The sequence below is a fragment of the Daldinia decipiens genome (assembly GCF_022478715.1).
Source record: "Daldinia decipiens strain CBS 113046 unplaced genomic scaffold F4813scaffold_11, whole genome shotgun sequence".
In the NCBI taxonomy this organism is placed as follows: domain Eukaryota; kingdom Fungi; phylum Ascomycota; class Sordariomycetes; order Xylariales; family Hypoxylaceae; genus Daldinia; species Daldinia decipiens.
In genome coordinates this window covers 156,653-172,101 of record NW_026054554.1, presented here as the reverse complement: position 1 = coordinate 172,101, position 15,449 = coordinate 156,653, and the positions used below count along the sequence as shown (strand labels likewise).

Below are 15,449 nucleotides of genomic sequence, written 5' to 3'. Positions count from 1 at the left end.
GCGAACGAAGGCTTCAAGAAATCGAGCAAGCAGCACAAAAGAAAATCGACGGGGAGACCAAAGCATTGCGAGATAGGCTCATGAAGGAGGAAGAAAGGCGGCACAAGCTCTTCGAACAAGTACAAAAACTCAAGGGAAACATTCGTGTCATGTGCCGAATCAAGCCGCCAGCAGACAAATCGAGCGATGCTCTCATCAAATTCAATCCACGAGTGAGCGAACTCGACGAGGACAAGATCGACGGCTTAACCATACCGACGGAGCGAGAGGACTTCAGGATGCCAGGCAAGATGATTGCTGGTGAACCAAAAGACTTCAACTTCGAGCGAGTCTTCGATGACAACTGCACCAACAAAGACGTGTTTGACGAGATTAGTCAACTCGTTCAGTCCGTCATGGATGGCAAAAAGGTCTGCATCTTCTGCTATGGTCAAACTGGGTCAGGCAAGACGTATACTATGAGCCGAAAGGAAGACGGTATCATCCCCAGAACACAAGATATGATCTTCAGCGAGGTCGACAGACTGAAGGTACTAGGCTGGGAATACACGGTCGAGGGCAGCTATTTAGAGGTCTACCAAGACAAGTTGTACGACCTGCTCGCTTCTCGCAGCGCGAAGCCCGAGCCACTCACAGTAGATCCAATCAGTGAAGAGTTAAATATCAAGGGCCACTCATTCACGCTCCTGAAGGAAGAAAGGGATCTCGATGAAATGGTCAGGACGGCAGACAATAACCGCCACACAGCCGCAACCGCGATGAATGACCGATCGTCGCGTTCGCATTCCATCCTAGTCTTGAAGATCCGCGGAGTCAAGAAGAACGAAGATGGCGAAATCATCAGGACTCGAAAGGGCACCCTAAACCTAATCGACTTGGCGGGTTCTGAGTCCCCCGACAAGGCGCGTGGTGAACAGATCTACCGGGAAGGTGTCGAGATCAACTCGTCGCTGAGCTACCTGCGAACGGTGCTATCACGCCTAGGCCAGGGCAAGACGGAGGGCGTGGACTTCCGGTCTTACACTCTAACCCAGTTACTGAGGCCGTCGCTAGGGAAGGGCTGCCGGACACTGATGTTCGTCATGGTGAGCCCGCTTAAGGAGAATGAGAATGAGACTATAAGGAGTCTGGAATTTGCCAAAGACGTAAGTGATACCCCGCAGAAATACACAAGATTTAAGAAGAGCTTGTCTAACGGTTTGAGCAGGCTCAAAAAGTCAAGATGGGTGGCAACGGAGGGGCCGCTAAGAGCAAGAAATAAGGTTTACAATCCAGGATATAAAACGTCTGCTTCTTGTAGCATAATTTTTCTCTCTCGAATTCTAAAGGTGATTCGGGCGGGGGTCATGTGAGGAGCTTGCATACACACATATCTGATGTTGGTGGTTGGTTGTTTCCAAGGCAAAGGGAGGAAGGGAGCGATGCGGCGTTCAGTCAATCAGGGCGTTATAGGGGCAAGGTATATTCAATGATGAATGATGTTGTGGTTTTTAAAATACCTAAGTTGTTCCGTATAGAGGATCGATATGTCGATGCGTCGATACGTCGATGCGTCGATGCGTGTTTGAGGGCGCGCTGTTGATATGGACGGGCTGAGGTCGATTAGTGGTATATTGAATATTATGGCTGTAATTATTAACGTGTTTTTGATGATGAGGGTTTGTGACAGTTCGATACTGAGTATAACTCCTGGGGCGATTCGGAACTGTTAGAGCATATATGTATATGACGAGCTTAGGGGTCTGAAAAAAATGCTATAGACAGTAAGTAGCCGTAATGTGGTCCGCGATGCCCTACCTAGGAGTAACTATTGCTTGCTAGCCGTCGAGATAACGCAAGACACCCCGAGGCCACCCCTAAATATAACAAGGTGAAGTTGTTTTGCGATTCCATGATGAGAAATGTCGAGTCTTAATATGACTTTGGTTCATTTCGCCTCATAGTATTATGCCATGAACCTATCAGCGTCAACTAATTCAAGTCTTTCGATATTGATATTCTCAGTATCCCACCCCAGCAATTTTACAAACGCACCGTAGGATCCTAACAGCGAATCTATGTACTTGCGCGTGCCCAATCCGGGTTAACATGGGATAAGATGGGGGGATCAGGGGAATCACCTCACGGCGCGCAGATATGGCATCAACGCCAAGTCGCAACGTTTTCCGCAGCCGACCCCGTTACCTACATACCTACCTCTTTATATAGGTAGGTAGGTAGCTACTCGTGTCTGGTGCTATAAAGAGCTCGAGAAGTGCCGAAGAAAAACAGGCTATTCTTGTGCGCATTTCGTTTCCCTTGCTCCGTTGATCGTCGGTGTCCTGTTATTAAGAGGGCATCGTGCTATATCGAATACGCTGCCAGTGGCTGGTTTTTGACGGAGAGGAATGCTGCGGGGGTATGGCTTCTGATTCGGGGACGGGACTCTTGTTGCGGCTGTTGTTGGGAGGCACTTGGACCTTGAGGTAAGTGGTGATAGGAGAGGCATTGGATGGTAGTGGTCATCTCATTATTGCTCTAACCTACGGAATTGCTTTTGCGCGGCCCCATCGACAATCGTAGGAAGAGACACGAGTGCTATGTACTAAGAAATATGCTCTTAATTATGGCTTGATTCTAGTCTTCATGCTATGTAGGACCAAGTAATGACTATCCAAAAGCTGTAGGGGCCAAGTACGACGAATTGCTCGCCGCCCTTTCTAGACTCTACCCGTAACTATGCACCTCTAGTAGTCTATGCGTCGAGTAGAATTCCCGGGACATCTCCAAGCTCCAAGGTACGCGTAACGTCCTTGATTAAGTACTACAGGGTCTTTATAATCCATCGTCGTCGTACTAGACAAATCAACCATCCGTATCCACGCTACCAACGCCCGTGAGAACCGGTAGCGGAGGCAACGACTGCGGAATCGCGGTAGACGGCTGAGGCGGCGGCGGAATGGGTGGAAGCAGAGTCGGGACCGTCACGTTGGGGAATACAAAGCTCCCGTTTGGCCAGGGCCTTATGGCGGCGTCGGCGAGCAGCTTGCCGGCGAGATAGTACGTTGCGGTAGGCACCCACTTGACGTAGTCGAAATGCACCGGGAAGACGTATAGTGTGCCGTTACACACAAGATCGCCAGAGTTGCAGATGATGAGTGTCCGGTTCGTATCGAAATCCTTGATTCGGCCCCCGTCCTGCGACGTCTGCGTGTCCCCGAAGGTCACTACGCCTGCGATCCTGTCCTTTACCTCCTGGGTTAACCCTTCGATGGCCCGGTGTGTAAGGGCTGCTCCTTGGCTGTGGGATTCTTGTCAGTTTTGTCTACTTGATGTGGGACAGGAAAGGGGGTAGACAGGTATCCAGACAACTCCCTACCTATAACCTGCTGCTACAATCTTAGAGTCGGGACAAGTCGCCGCAGCGTTGACGAGCAGTTGCATATCGAAGATCCCCCAAGGCGGCGCCCCGCCAGGATAGAAGTTCGTTTCTATGAACCCCCAATAGTCTACCCCCTGAGTAGCCACATTGGCCGGTCCGAACAGCGCCTTCAGTCCATCGGACAGCCGCGGGCCAACCGTGTTGCCCTTAAGGTCTGTTAGCAGTGTGCGCTTGCTGCATGTTATTATGTCTGCGCGTTGCAGCGCCTGAGGTAACATACCATATTCCCCGGCTCTATGGTGGCTTTCGCCCAGATGAATATGATGGGCTTACATCCGAACTCTGTCAACTCGTGCGCCCAGTAGCCCAAAGTCCACGATTGGCGAGATTGCAGAGACGACGCCGGCAGCGCTGATGCTGCTGCGATGCCTGTGGATAGGACCAACAGCAAGATTGACGTTATCATCCTCGATAACTCGCCACAATCGAGCTACAAGGTCTCGTCCTGTCTCTAGGCAGACTTGACTACGTCGAGGTCTCAGCAAAGACCAGATATCGATCTAGACATTCCGACAGGGTGGTTTTATCGGTATTTGTCTCTGCGGCCTGTGGGTGGGAATTATGAATATAGAACGGGGTGTGATCGGATAATATGCGACGAGCAAGCCGAGACATGTCTCGCTCGTGGGTAGTCCTAAGGCGGAAAGTGACTAGGTTAAGGGGGTAGGTAGATCCTCCCGGATGATTTGCCCAGGGATCCAAGAAAGGGTCCAAAGGGATCGCCAGCGGCTTAAGGGCGATTGGCAAAGCTTAACTTCGCAGGTTGGTCGTGATGGTGATAATAATAATGATAATAATAATGGGTGATGGCGCAAGAGCTAGGATGGATGATGGTCATGGTGCATCTGCGTTCCTGATATTCGAGATAGATTAAGGCTCGGAGGAGAGCCGCCCGCAGCTTAACACGGATCCCTTTGGCCGCAATTGGGTCGACCTAGCTAGCATCTCCAGCTATCATTGGATCCCAAGTCGAACATGCCGGACATATCTGATAATTCTGATAGGTAATTCTGCCACGCACGGTTCTGCGTTTTAAAACAGTTGCACTCACGCTCCGGTAGTCCTCGAAAGTCCCGGGAGTAACCATAAAGCTCGTCTTCGGGTGGACCGCTTCAGATATTAAAAATGGCAGATTCCGGTGTTGGTATATAGATATAGATATATATATCTCCAACATCAGCAAAATCCTCAGGCATGTGATAGTGGCCCTTGTCCTGCACATACTCACAATATACTCACAATACCAACCAGTCTCATGATCATGAGAATGCGTTGCAGATCTCAGGTAGGCATATAGATATGTAATATCTATATAATTATAAGTTAAGACAGCGTACTCCCCCCTCCCGCGTTTTAATTCGAGCAAGCCTATCAGCCCCAACAATTCGATATGAGCACTCTACGAAATCCTGCTTGTGGACTCAACTTTGCTGTTTGAATCTAATAGCAATGCGCTCTGACATCACTGTGTGTGTATGGTCCTTTAAAATCTGTCAAGTCTGCCGGCCCAATGCCGTTAACCCCTGGAATAGAATAACACGCATCTTGGTACCCTCTTAACCAAAAGAGCGCGAGGGCGGGGTTGCTGTCCCTCAGCCATGGTCTAGCAGACCAATCAGTGAACAAGGCTGTTCCAGATATGGTATGTATCACAATTGTGGTGGACATTAGCTTGGATTGGACAAGTCTTCATGGCATTGACGGAGTGCTAGTCGCACTAAAGATGCCAAAATATAATCCGTAAATACACCACTAAAGGGTCCCATAGTAAATATATCTTTCCACCCTTTCCACCCTTTCCACCCTTTCCACCCTTTCCACCCTTTACCCCTGAATGCCCCTAGAAACTCAACGACATACCTAAAATGAGCAGAATAAGCCACAAGACATCGCACCAGTCCCATGTTACAACATTGCTAAACACAAACGTCTCCCGATTATACCTACCTAGCCTATTATCTACATCGATTCCAACGTGGCCGGTGAGGCAATCCTTTATCCCTTATTCCAGCCGGGTTCCAGTCCTATCCTAGGTAATATGTAACCTCCATTCACAATTCAAGAGCTCAACACACCCTCTAAATCACCGAATTTCTCGCGAAGAAATTCCTGCACTTCCCGATTCCCGCCCAACCCGGCCAATAACCCATTCGAATCACCCTCGATCTTAAGACCATGGAGTCCGGTAGCACGCGATAGAGCTACGTACACTTGGCCTTCTTCAAATGCCTTTGTTAAATTGACAATAACGCGATCAAGCGTTAATGACTGACTCTTGTGGATCGTCATCGCCCAGGCGGGTGCCAGAGGAATCTGCGTCCGGGTAAGCAAGCTGTACGGCCTCTCGTCCCCGAGTTCTGCAATAGAGCAGTTCGCATAGATGGTGCGAACCTGACCATTGTGAAACCGGACTATTGGCCATGTCTTGTACTTAGCGCCAGGACTATCTATGAATCTTTTAATTTGCCCCTCCTTCATCGCCACATGATCACCGAATATCTTGTTCTCTAGATCCTTGTTTCCATCTTTGGCTTTTGGTAGTTTATTGGGATCATTCTTCTCAAAACCACAGATGAGACCCTGGCTACCGTTGCACAAGCCCAACTTTAGGTCCAAGTTAACGAGCAAAACTACAAGCATGCCCTTCTTGAGCTGCACGCATTCGTCGAAACGATGGTCATCAAGAGCGCGCAAGGGGCCTTCTGGTTGAACGCCGTTAGGTTTCCTCATACCTTTCCAACCTAGATGCGGATGGGTGGATTGCTGCCATATGAAGTTATCATAGCACCAGTAAATGTGGTTTATGGTTTTCAATCTCTCGAATTCCCGTTTGTTGACGTTAGAAACCTCCTCCCGGGTAGCGAATAGTCTAGTAGCATGATGCACCATACATTTGTGGTTCATTAAGAGGTCCGTATCGGCTAGGCTAAGTTGTCGTCCAATCCTACACTTTTGTAATATTCGGATAAATGTCTCATCGCTCTGCCGGTGAATGGTGTTAAGGTGGACGTGAACAAAATTGCACTCCGCCCAAGCCTTGCTCCGGAAGGCCCACTTATCTTCGTCGCGATATTCATGGCGCCGCTTGCAGATGTGGACTTTGCCATTAACGGTCATTTTCTCGGCCAGCTCAAACCCACATTGGATGCAGTGTTGAAAAGGTTTCACAGGGGGCAGTTGGCAAAAGTCCCCTGTCACGACTATCTGGACTCCTCCGAATGCGGGTTGAGAGGTACCTAAGTATGATTTATGTCGTGCTGTTTTCATAACCTCGTTTAGCCTCTCAAAGTGTAGGTTTTCCACCATACTAATCTCGTCCATGACAAGGACGTCCGTTTCTCTGAACCGTTTCGACACGAATTTCCCATGCGCGGCTGCTCTCAACTCATCCAGTGTGCGCTTGTGATGATCCGGGGTCCAGCCTGCAAAGGTCCAAGTCGTAGATCCACCCACTTGCAATGCTGCTCGGCCGGTCGGTGCAACAATGCGAACATTCTTACCCATCTCTCGGAGGCGCCTCGTGAAAGCTTTTAGTACCGTCGATTTACCGCAGCCAGCCGAGCCGGTATAGAATACATTCTGCCCGCTTGCTATCAACTCAACTAGGCGAGCCTGTTCTGGACATAGCGTAGGTTCCTCAACGTGGTCGGGAGCTACTGCATTCTGCTTACTCGGCGACGCTGGAGAAGAGGGCACAGATGTTGGTATCTGACTCGACATACTCGAACCATCGACTATGGATATACGATCAGGTTTCAGGCTTGATGAGGGTGAAGACGGAGAGGTAATAGTCTTCTGTACAGTTTCAGCTGTTGAGGTAGGTGTATCGTCGTCATCACTAAGCAAACTGATCACTTCTGCGTGCGGGGTTTGTATTTTGCGTCGCTTTGGGGTAGGCTGAGCGACCCCTTCGTCTTGAGATTCCGCAAGACTTGAACTCGGTTGTGGCGAAGGATAACCCGAAGCGTATTGCTGAGACGGGAGCACGGCTGCTTGTAGGCAAGCCTGGTAAGGATAGGGATATTGTGGAAGAGTTGAAGGGGGGTTGGGCCATGATTGAGGCTGCGATAGGGAAGTTAATTGGGGTAGTTGGTCAGCATTGGGTTGGGCCGCTGCAGAGCTTGGATTCGACTCTGAATGATGGAAATACCAATGGTTAGCATCAGTCTTGTACGTTTAGGTACTAGATTAAATCAGGTAGGTAGTCTTAAGTCTTACCCAAGTCGTTAGACATGTTTTACCTTAGGTTAGGTTAGGTACCTAGGTACCTAATGTATTGTACCTAAGGGAAGCTTTGTGCTTGTCGGACTGGCGGGAAGGTTGCAATGCATGTAGGCGACGGCTTCTTTCCTACCTGCAGGCGATGGATCAAGGGAAGTAGGTCAAGTGCCAGAACATGTCTGGGGTAGTTGCCCTGATAGGTAAATTATCAGCTAATTGAAGCTTGACGCGCCTCCCTGCAGCGCGTCGCGAATTAAAAGATGTGGGGGTCTGTGGTACATACCTAACCTACTATTAACCTTGTGGTACCTAACCTTGTGGTACCTAACCTTGTGGTACCTAACCTTGTGGTACCTAACCTTGTGGTCCGTTGAAGGAGACAGTGTGGTTTTACCCGCGATTGCTCAATCTTGTTTCATGCGTTACCTCTTCCACTTTTATATACTTGTCATACCTTTAACCGCTTTACATCTCCAAAATCTACATACCTCATATTATCATACGGTCGTATCAAGAAATATAGGTACTCTACTACCCAATGCCTTGTCACCCCACACAAAGTCACAATAAAAAAGACACCCATATTAATTATTTTACTGTATTTTGACTATAAGTCTACCTACCCTAACCTAACCTATCCTAACCCAACGCGGTGATACCTGTACACCATTCATTGCATACCCTTCAACCCATCGTTCGCTCTCGGAGCTTTTCCAGCTAATACTGTTGTAATCGTTGTGATCGGGACACAGCCCAGCCTATACTTTATGTTACCCCTTCCAGTCGTCATCACTTGCGTTCGTCCTCCTCTCGTAGCGCCCGCCTCCCCCGTTCGTAGACAGGCTGGCGGGTGTTGTTGGCATGTATATAATATAATACACGCGCGGCGTTTCTTTCTCCGCAGACACCAGCTGATTCCGTACACCTCGTTGAACTCCCCTGAAACATAAAAAAAAGAAGACATTTCAAAAAAAAGACTCGAATGGCCCGGTTGATATCCCAAGTTACTAACGTAGATAGCTTTTAGCTTTTATGCTCCCGATTTGAAATCATGGTTATTTGGTGTTCAAGTGGGCTAAGTGCGATGCTTTCTCGCTCGTATATAAGTAACGGGCGGTATGGCTCGCAGCTCGCGGGCTAGCGTGTTGGGTATCCCTCCAACAATATACAGAAGAAACCCGGGTCCGCGTGTGGACAAAAGTAGGTGGTGATAATATAGGATATAATGTTATGACTCTTATGACTCAAGATAAGTCTGAGGGAGGTAGACATTCATGTGGAGGCGTTCTAATGTTACTACCTTAATCCACTAAAGTCTACCTCAGGATTTATGTGGCCGAGGCCTAAGGTATTCATCGAGACGCTTTCCGAATTCGCTCGCTGTAGTGCGTGGAAGTCGCCAACGGTTCTCGGTATTTGCGATGGTTGGTGTTGATGTGGATGTTGATGTGGATGTTGATGTTGTGGATGAATAATGAAGCTATTCGTCCTTTGTTGAGGCTGACGATGTAGCATATTATTTATCATACTGAACTGTGGGTTTTGTGGTAAGCTCTGTTGTTGGCTCATTCCCGCCATGGTGGTTGGTTGACTTAAACCGTGGCTTAGGTTCGTATGCATGTCTGTCTGCATTGTGTTGCCCGTGGTGTGGTTCTGGTTCATTCCATGTGATGGGCCGTGGTGTTGATGCTGATGCTGATGCTGATGTTGGAGGTGTGGTTGTTGCGGATTCAGAGATGGTTGCTGATTAAATGAGTGTTGGGATGGTTGTCCCATCGGACTCATTATATCAGGAATCGAGTTGAACTCGTTGTGATAGTCTACGCCTGGAGACATGACTGGCGGCGAACTAACTATAGGGAAAGGCGATTTCATATCATCGCCGTTGTTAGAGTGAGCCGAGTCCGTCCCGATATCTTGGATGTGCTGCATGCTGCCCGGGGTATACGGCTCGGTCTTGAAATCCATCATCGGAGGTTGAGCCATACCAGCGTTGCCGAATCCATCGAAGATATCGATGTTTTGCATGCAAGCATTTTCCGGAGCGCGCTGGAGAATGGGGTTGGCCAAGCGGGGCAGGACGTCGTGGACCTTATTCAACAAAAGCGGGAGGAAATGGTGATCTCCATTACGAAGGACCGACAGGAGCTGCAGTAATGAGTTGAGTTGCTCTCGGGGACCCATACTGAAAGGATCGCCAGATGAGGGTAAAATTGATAGCACGTCGATCAATGCGGATGAGATCTCCAGCAACTTTGCAACAAGGGGCATTCCGAGTAATTCGGTGCTCTGAGTTTGGAACTGAGATGTCATCGACATTAAATCTCGCGTCATGTCGATAGGGTATTGTAATTGCATCTGATCTTGGCTGCCCTGAGGAGAGCAGCCATTCTGCATGCTCAAATGCCACGTAATCGTTTTAAGCCATTGCTGATTCGCTCGTAAGTCGGAATCCTGAACGTTCATGTACGGCGGGATCATATCCGAGAATTGCTTCTGCAGAGCACTAAGATATGGCGGCGAGGACTCGCTACGAGTCTTATTCCAGAAGGTAACAAACATATCATCGAACGGCCTGAAGAGATTTACCAACAGTATGTATCCATTCAACTGAGTTGCAAGGGGATCCGTCGGGTCATCAGTCATGGTAGGAAGATTAATAGAAGCCTGGAGCGTCAGAGGTCGACCACGCTGCAGAGCATATGCCCTTTTAAGATGTTAGTTTTAACAACGCTTAACACAACTTGTTAATGATTTTTTAGGGGGGGATTACCTTTCTGTTACAAACAGAAGCCAGTAAAGACGTCGTCGTCGTGAGGCCTCGATATTGTCATACTGCAAATACGTCTCCTCCTTGTTCATTCCTATGATATGAGCCAAAGTCGTAGCCTCTCGGAGATAATACCAGGCCTTATCGTGCATGTCGAGGGCATAGTGAGAGCAGAAGAGGAAATAGCTGGTGCAGAGGCTGTTTAGAGTTGGTGATTCCTGGTATTCGTATCCTTTTCGAACTCGAATGGTCTCTTCGATCAAAACCATTCCAGAAGCAATGTTAGCCCCAGGTAAATGCTCCAGAAGAGGGTCGGCGCCGGGCACATTCATTCCAGGTTGAAACATCATCCAGGCGCACAAAGACGTAACCAGACAATACGTGTCGAGGCCCGAATCGAGATACATAGATTGCTGCTCGAGTCGCTGTCGGTGGAGAATGGGCATAATCGGGTACATATTGGCGAAGAAGAACTCGATGCATTCCTTCGCCATCTCGCTAGCCAGAAGTCCAGGAGTCGGGGATAGCGTAGGGCTGCATGGAGGGCTGTTGATTCCATTCAGCCGGCTCTGGACTTTTGCTGATAGACTAGTTTGTCGTTGCGTCTCGCGGAGTTCGCTAATAACCTTTGCTCTCGAACCCTTAGGTCCTTTCTTCTGGGGTATCGCATTGTATGTGCAGGTTAACTGCGCCGAAGCACAGTTGCGGCATGGGTTGATGCCGTCACACTTTACTTTTCGTCGATGGCAAGCATCGCAAGCTCGTTTTACAGCCTGCGACATCTTGTCGTCCCTGTCTCTTAGTAGTTTGCCGTAGTTTGCCGAGACTAATTAATTCGAATTCCGATAGAGTCGACACTGTCGAATGCGCCACTCTGGCAATTGATATGTTACACGCCGTCTTCTTCAACTACTTCCAAATCCAGCCTATCCAATGTTTACCAAGGCTCGTGTGGAGAGCGAATGCTGGACACGGCAGTATTTGCGGAGAGAATCTGGAGTGAAGCAACTGCACAAGCGTGCTTAATCGGCCCGTCGCTCAAAGAAAGGCGGGAGGGATCACGTTCATTGGGAAAACGCGGGGATTCGAGCGTCCGGGGTTCGTCCAAGTGGGTAGGCCGACTTGTTGGTCACCAACACGGATGTACTAGAAGAATGCACCGGATGACTCTTGTCACGATAGTAGTATAGAATGAGAGGGTTTAGAAGGCTTGGAAAAAACAGAAAGAGATGGTCGTCGAAACAGATCACGACACTAGAACGATAAAAGAAAAACGGAAGAAGAGGGAGCAAATAGCCAGGTAAGAGAAAAAAGATGGGGATTAGGACGGGCGGATGGGATGGTGGATTTAGCGAACGGGTCAGGCTAAGACTAAAAGACAGAGGAGTGTTTCCCGGCTAGTAGGAATAGAGTAGGAAGGGGAAAAGGGAAATGAGAGCGGCTTAAGGGCCCTAAGAAGGCTAAGAAGGCCTAAAGGCAAGGGTTGACAGGGCACAGAGGCAAGAAACGAGACAAGAAACGAGACAAGAACCCGGCAAGGACTGGGAAAGGACAGGAAGAAAAAAGACACTGTGAGCGGCCGATGTTACTATACTGACTCGGGCTAGCAGCACCGAAAGAGGTAAACGTCTCCGGCGAATGGCGTTGTGCTCTGGTTGTGCTCTGGTATAAGAAATGAGTAATAGTAATATTAAGTAGAATACCGAACTCCAAACGAAGAGTGACGCTAACACCGTTTTGTTCCTGGCGAGCCTTGGCGAAATAACGAGGACGGCACTGTGTGGCTGTACTGAACGTTACTATGGATGGACGTATGGATGTGTGTATATTTATGTGTGTATGTAGTGTATGTATGAGAGAGTGTATACATGAGAGAGTGTATACATGAGAGTGTATATATGAGAGAGTATGTATACCTATGTATGAGACAATGACTTGTGTCGACTTATTAAATCTGTCTCGCAGCCACCGACATCCTCCTATCCGCTTCCATGCACCATCCACCCATCCACCATCCACCGGGCCATAATCCACCCCCAAGCCTCCCCCAGTTTTACCAGTACCGTAAGTTCGTAGTAGTAAAACTATACCTAACCTCAGAGAGGAAAACTATCCGAATAGTGACGAAGCAATGCAGTTTATGGCAATATGCATGTGAACCTTAGCATTGAAATATAAAAAATATAATTTTACAGTGGCCATAGTACGCATCATCTAATTGGCCACTCGTTGACTTCGCCAAATGCCTCAGGAGTATCAATCGTAGGCATGTCAACAACGTCTCGTAGCGGATAGACGAGGAACAAAAATAATAATATCATTAATATGTCCACTCTCAGAATCAAAGAACCAAGCTGAATAGTGGCTTGCGCATAGTCTATACATACCGAGCGCTGTAAAGAATGACCCCCAATGGGATAATATTAAACGTGAATACCTAACCTAGGCACTAACAAGAAAGTTGAGGCCGTCTGATCGCTAGGATGAAAATGAAAAAAGCGGGCAGGTTACTTGACATTCGAGGGCTTCTAAAAAGGATTCGGTATTATTCCTGTAACTATTCTCCTTCCTATTGACGTTGAACAAACCTCGCCTACTCCGCTGCCATCTTCGTCTACAGGGCTACGCCAATGGTCAACCAAATAAAACAACCGGGTTGTTTCTTATTCTTCGTGCATCTGTACATACCTGGTATTTTACCTACGTAGAGGTAGAGATATGAGGCTGACCGCATCCACGGATATACACTGCTTAGGAACCCACAGACGGCAGATGGGGAGGAAGAGGAAAAACGGGGGGGGAGGGGGCCATCATCGATCAATCGATCAATTGATCAATTGAGAAATGTCCGCAAATTTACAAATTTACGGGAGGATTGTTCAAGTTGCCAGCGTCGCAAAACGCGAGCTTCTGTAGCACTCTGCAATCAACTCAACGCAACGCAACGCAACGCATTGGCCGAGCTGTTGGAATGTCCGTCTGCATGGAACAAATCGCTAAGCATTCCTTCGAATAAGAAAAACAACAAGCAGTTTAGATTAATATCACTTCTTGGACATCCCGATAGGCAGTCGAAACGGGAGAGAGTGTTGGCGAATAGATGAATAGATATCGCCATCTTTCTTTGCGGACGCTGATAGTGGTGATCTCCCGCGGTTCCTAACGAGCCAAGCGTACCAAAAATAGCCTTAGATCAGGCTTTGAGTGCTGCAGGTGTCCAGATGCTACGTTGTATTGTAGGCAGTTGGTTGCCTCGCTGCCATTGGTGAGTGGCCAAGTGATCGCCCAACATTATTCGGTATCTAAATTTTAGAGGAAAATAAGATGGAATATTCTCTGGATGTCTTCCCGTTTATCCGAATATTATTCAGAAAAAGATACGTGGCGACTATATTAGTCAAAGATTGCATAGTAAACACAGTAGGTTAGCTGACACTACCATCATAACTATCATGATATCCGGTAACTACCTAGGTACCTATGTATGTGAGTCTTCATGAATTAAACCATCTCGTCTACTGACTGTGTAGCTTCTCGCGTAGGGCTGGAGCTTGCATAGATGGTTAACCTAGTGGACTTGTCATCCGTGTCCTCCCCCACCATCCCCTACCTAATGTAAGTCGCTTCTCCCCGTTAACATTATCAAGGCTCACCTTAAGATTATCCATCCATCGAGGATCGAGGATCATGACAGGGCTAGCTTTGAAACGGGGGTAAGTCAAACGTTGAAAGACGAAAAAGGTACGGACAGTCCCAGAATAAGAAACTATATCAAGACTCGAGTCCCAAAATGGGGAGGAGTGTGCTTCGAAGGATGACAGCCGAATGACAAAGAGCCCTAATGCGCGACATGGACTCGTAACCATCAGCATTCGGCTTTGCCCGTCTGACCAGCATTGATATTTTAAGCCTTACCCTCGGTGAACGATCACCAAAGATAACTACCATCGCGAAACAAAGAATAGCTGTTTCTAGCAAGTCTTCTCCGCGCCTAGTCAATGATCTCTAAATCTGCAAAAAGAGAAAAGGGGCGGAGGTTTTATTTATTTAATTTTGCATGTTGGAGGGCTTGTCTAACACGATAACATGCCGTCGACAGTCCCCGAGAAAACGTTTGCTTGGTCGCAATAGGTTGTATGTCGTATGTAGTATCTCGCGAGATGCGTTACCAGACCTTCGGGACCACCCCTCTTTACCGTGGGCTGATACCGCCACTACATACCTAGCAACATTTCAGCTCATTGCGCGCCGCATCCGATTCACATTCGGTCGTCTTATTCGACGAAGAGTCGTCATCGTGACTTAATTGCGCTGAACGGAGGTCGCACAACAGCAGCTTACTAGAACCACAGAGCGAGTAGGTAGTTGAAGAAGGTCTTGCTATGTATGTAATATGCATGATACGTGACATGGAAAACATGGATGACGATCCTGCCAGCAGCATTCCCTATGCTCATACATAGTGCGAAGAAATACAGTACCGCTTAGACCACACAGCCTGTGCCTTGTGTTGCCCCAATTTCCAATCCCGTTGCCAGCTCGCAGATCACAAGCGAAAAGAGGAAAGTCTCTCGGCCGAGGCATCCATTTTCAGTCGTCGGTAGAGATCACTTTTGTTTTTCGTACCTAGTTGCCATCCCGTTAAGCTGTTGTTTATTTTCTCTTATTATTATTATTATTCTTCTTATTATCGACATCATTTTCGGCTCACTCGTATCACGCCTCACGAGAAACTCCGTCTCGTATCCAAGCATCTACATACTATAATGAGGTACATATCCATGTAAAAGTAATCCACCCGCTCTGCCATCTTTTAACCCTGGCCCATGCGGAGAAGACCTCAAGCGAACCCCAGCTTTTCTTCCCCTTTTCTCCCTCATGCTAGCCGTCCTCCTCCCCCGCAAAATGAAGGCCAACTGCCAGAGGCGCTTGTATAGTAAGCATATTTAAACTCCATGGCAGTCCTAGCATTTCGCGCCATGAACAATAAGCCCATGAACGTGTCGGGCCGAATGAAAATGAGATGCGATGCCTTTT

At 48.1% G+C, this 15,449-nt stretch overlaps 4 protein-coding genes across 4 annotated transcripts; 1 reads left to right on the top strand and 3 right to left on the bottom strand.

The window, feature by feature from the left end:
• Window positions 1–21: 21 nt before the first annotated feature.
• F4813DRAFT_354952 (P-loop containing nucleoside triphosphate hydrolase protein) lies at window positions 22–1,824 on the top strand. The gene is made up of 2 exons (XM_049242810.1): window positions 22–1,145; window positions 1,208–1,824. The coding sequence occupies exons 1-2, from the start codon at window positions 81–83 to the stop codon at window positions 1,259–1,261; spliced, it is 1,119 nt and encodes a 372-aa protein (XP_049100825.1). The 5' UTR covers window positions 22–80; the 3' UTR covers window positions 1,262–1,824.
• A 768-nt stretch (window positions 1,825–2,592) lies between these two features.
• On the bottom strand, window positions 2,593–3,827 carry F4813DRAFT_395279 (carbohydrate esterase family 5 protein; the record flags this gene model as incomplete). Its single annotated transcript, XM_049247681.1, has 3 exons — window positions 2,593–3,280; window positions 3,359–3,567; window positions 3,642–3,827. The coding sequence occupies 3 exons, from the start codon at window positions 3,825–3,827 to the stop codon at window positions 2,845–2,847; spliced, it is 831 nt and encodes a 276-aa protein (XP_049100824.1). The 3' UTR covers window positions 2,593–2,844.
• A 4,945-nt stretch (window positions 3,828–8,772) lies between these two features.
• F4813DRAFT_31606 (fungal-specific transcription factor domain-containing protein) lies at window positions 8,773–11,284 on the bottom strand. The gene is made up of 2 exons (XM_049240935.1): window positions 10,416–11,284; window positions 8,773–10,349 (listed from the first exon to the last, which is right to left on the bottom strand). Exons 1-2 carry the CDS (start codon window positions 11,192–11,194, stop codon window positions 8,939–8,941), a joined length of 2,190 nt encoding a protein of 729 aa, XP_049100823.1. The 5' UTR covers window positions 11,195–11,284; the 3' UTR covers window positions 8,773–8,938.
• A 2,437-nt stretch (window positions 11,285–13,721) lies between these two features.
• On the bottom strand, window positions 13,722–14,376 carry F4813DRAFT_31634 (uncharacterized protein). The gene is made up of 2 exons (XM_049240940.1): window positions 14,066–14,376; window positions 13,722–14,018 (listed from the first exon to the last, which is right to left on the bottom strand). The coding sequence occupies exons 1-2, from the start codon at window positions 14,282–14,284 to the stop codon at window positions 13,914–13,916; spliced, it is 324 nt and encodes a 107-aa protein (XP_049100822.1). The 5' UTR covers window positions 14,285–14,376; the 3' UTR covers window positions 13,722–13,913.
• Window positions 14,377–15,449: the final 1,073 nt, after the last annotated feature.

Excerpts from the sequence above, each read along its gene's own strand:
- F4813DRAFT_31606 (XM_049240935.1), bottom strand. The coding sequence starts at position 11,194 with ATGTCGCAGGCTGTAAAACGAGCTTGCGATGCTTGCCATCGACGAAAA. Across the intron at positions 10,350-10,415 it reads CTTCTGTTTGTAACAGAAAG|GGCATATGCTCTGCAGCGTG; the intron begins GTAATCCCCCCC and ends ACATCTTAAAAG.
- F4813DRAFT_354952 (XM_049242810.1), top strand. The coding sequence starts at position 81 with ATGAAGGAGGAAGAAAGGCGGCACAAGCTCTTCGAACAAGTACAAAAA. Across the intron at positions 1,146-1,207 it reads GTCTGGAATTTGCCAAAGAC|GCTCAAAAAGTCAAGATGGG; the intron begins GTAAGTGATACC and ends CGGTTTGAGCAG.
- F4813DRAFT_31634 (XM_049240940.1), bottom strand. The coding sequence starts at position 14,284 with ATGCTGATGGTTACGAGTCCATGTCGCGCATTAGGGCTCTTTGTCATT. Across the intron at positions 14,019-14,065 it reads GATGGATGGATAATCTTAAG|GGGATGGTGGGGGAGGACAC; the intron begins GTGAGCCTTGAT and ends TACATTAGGTAG.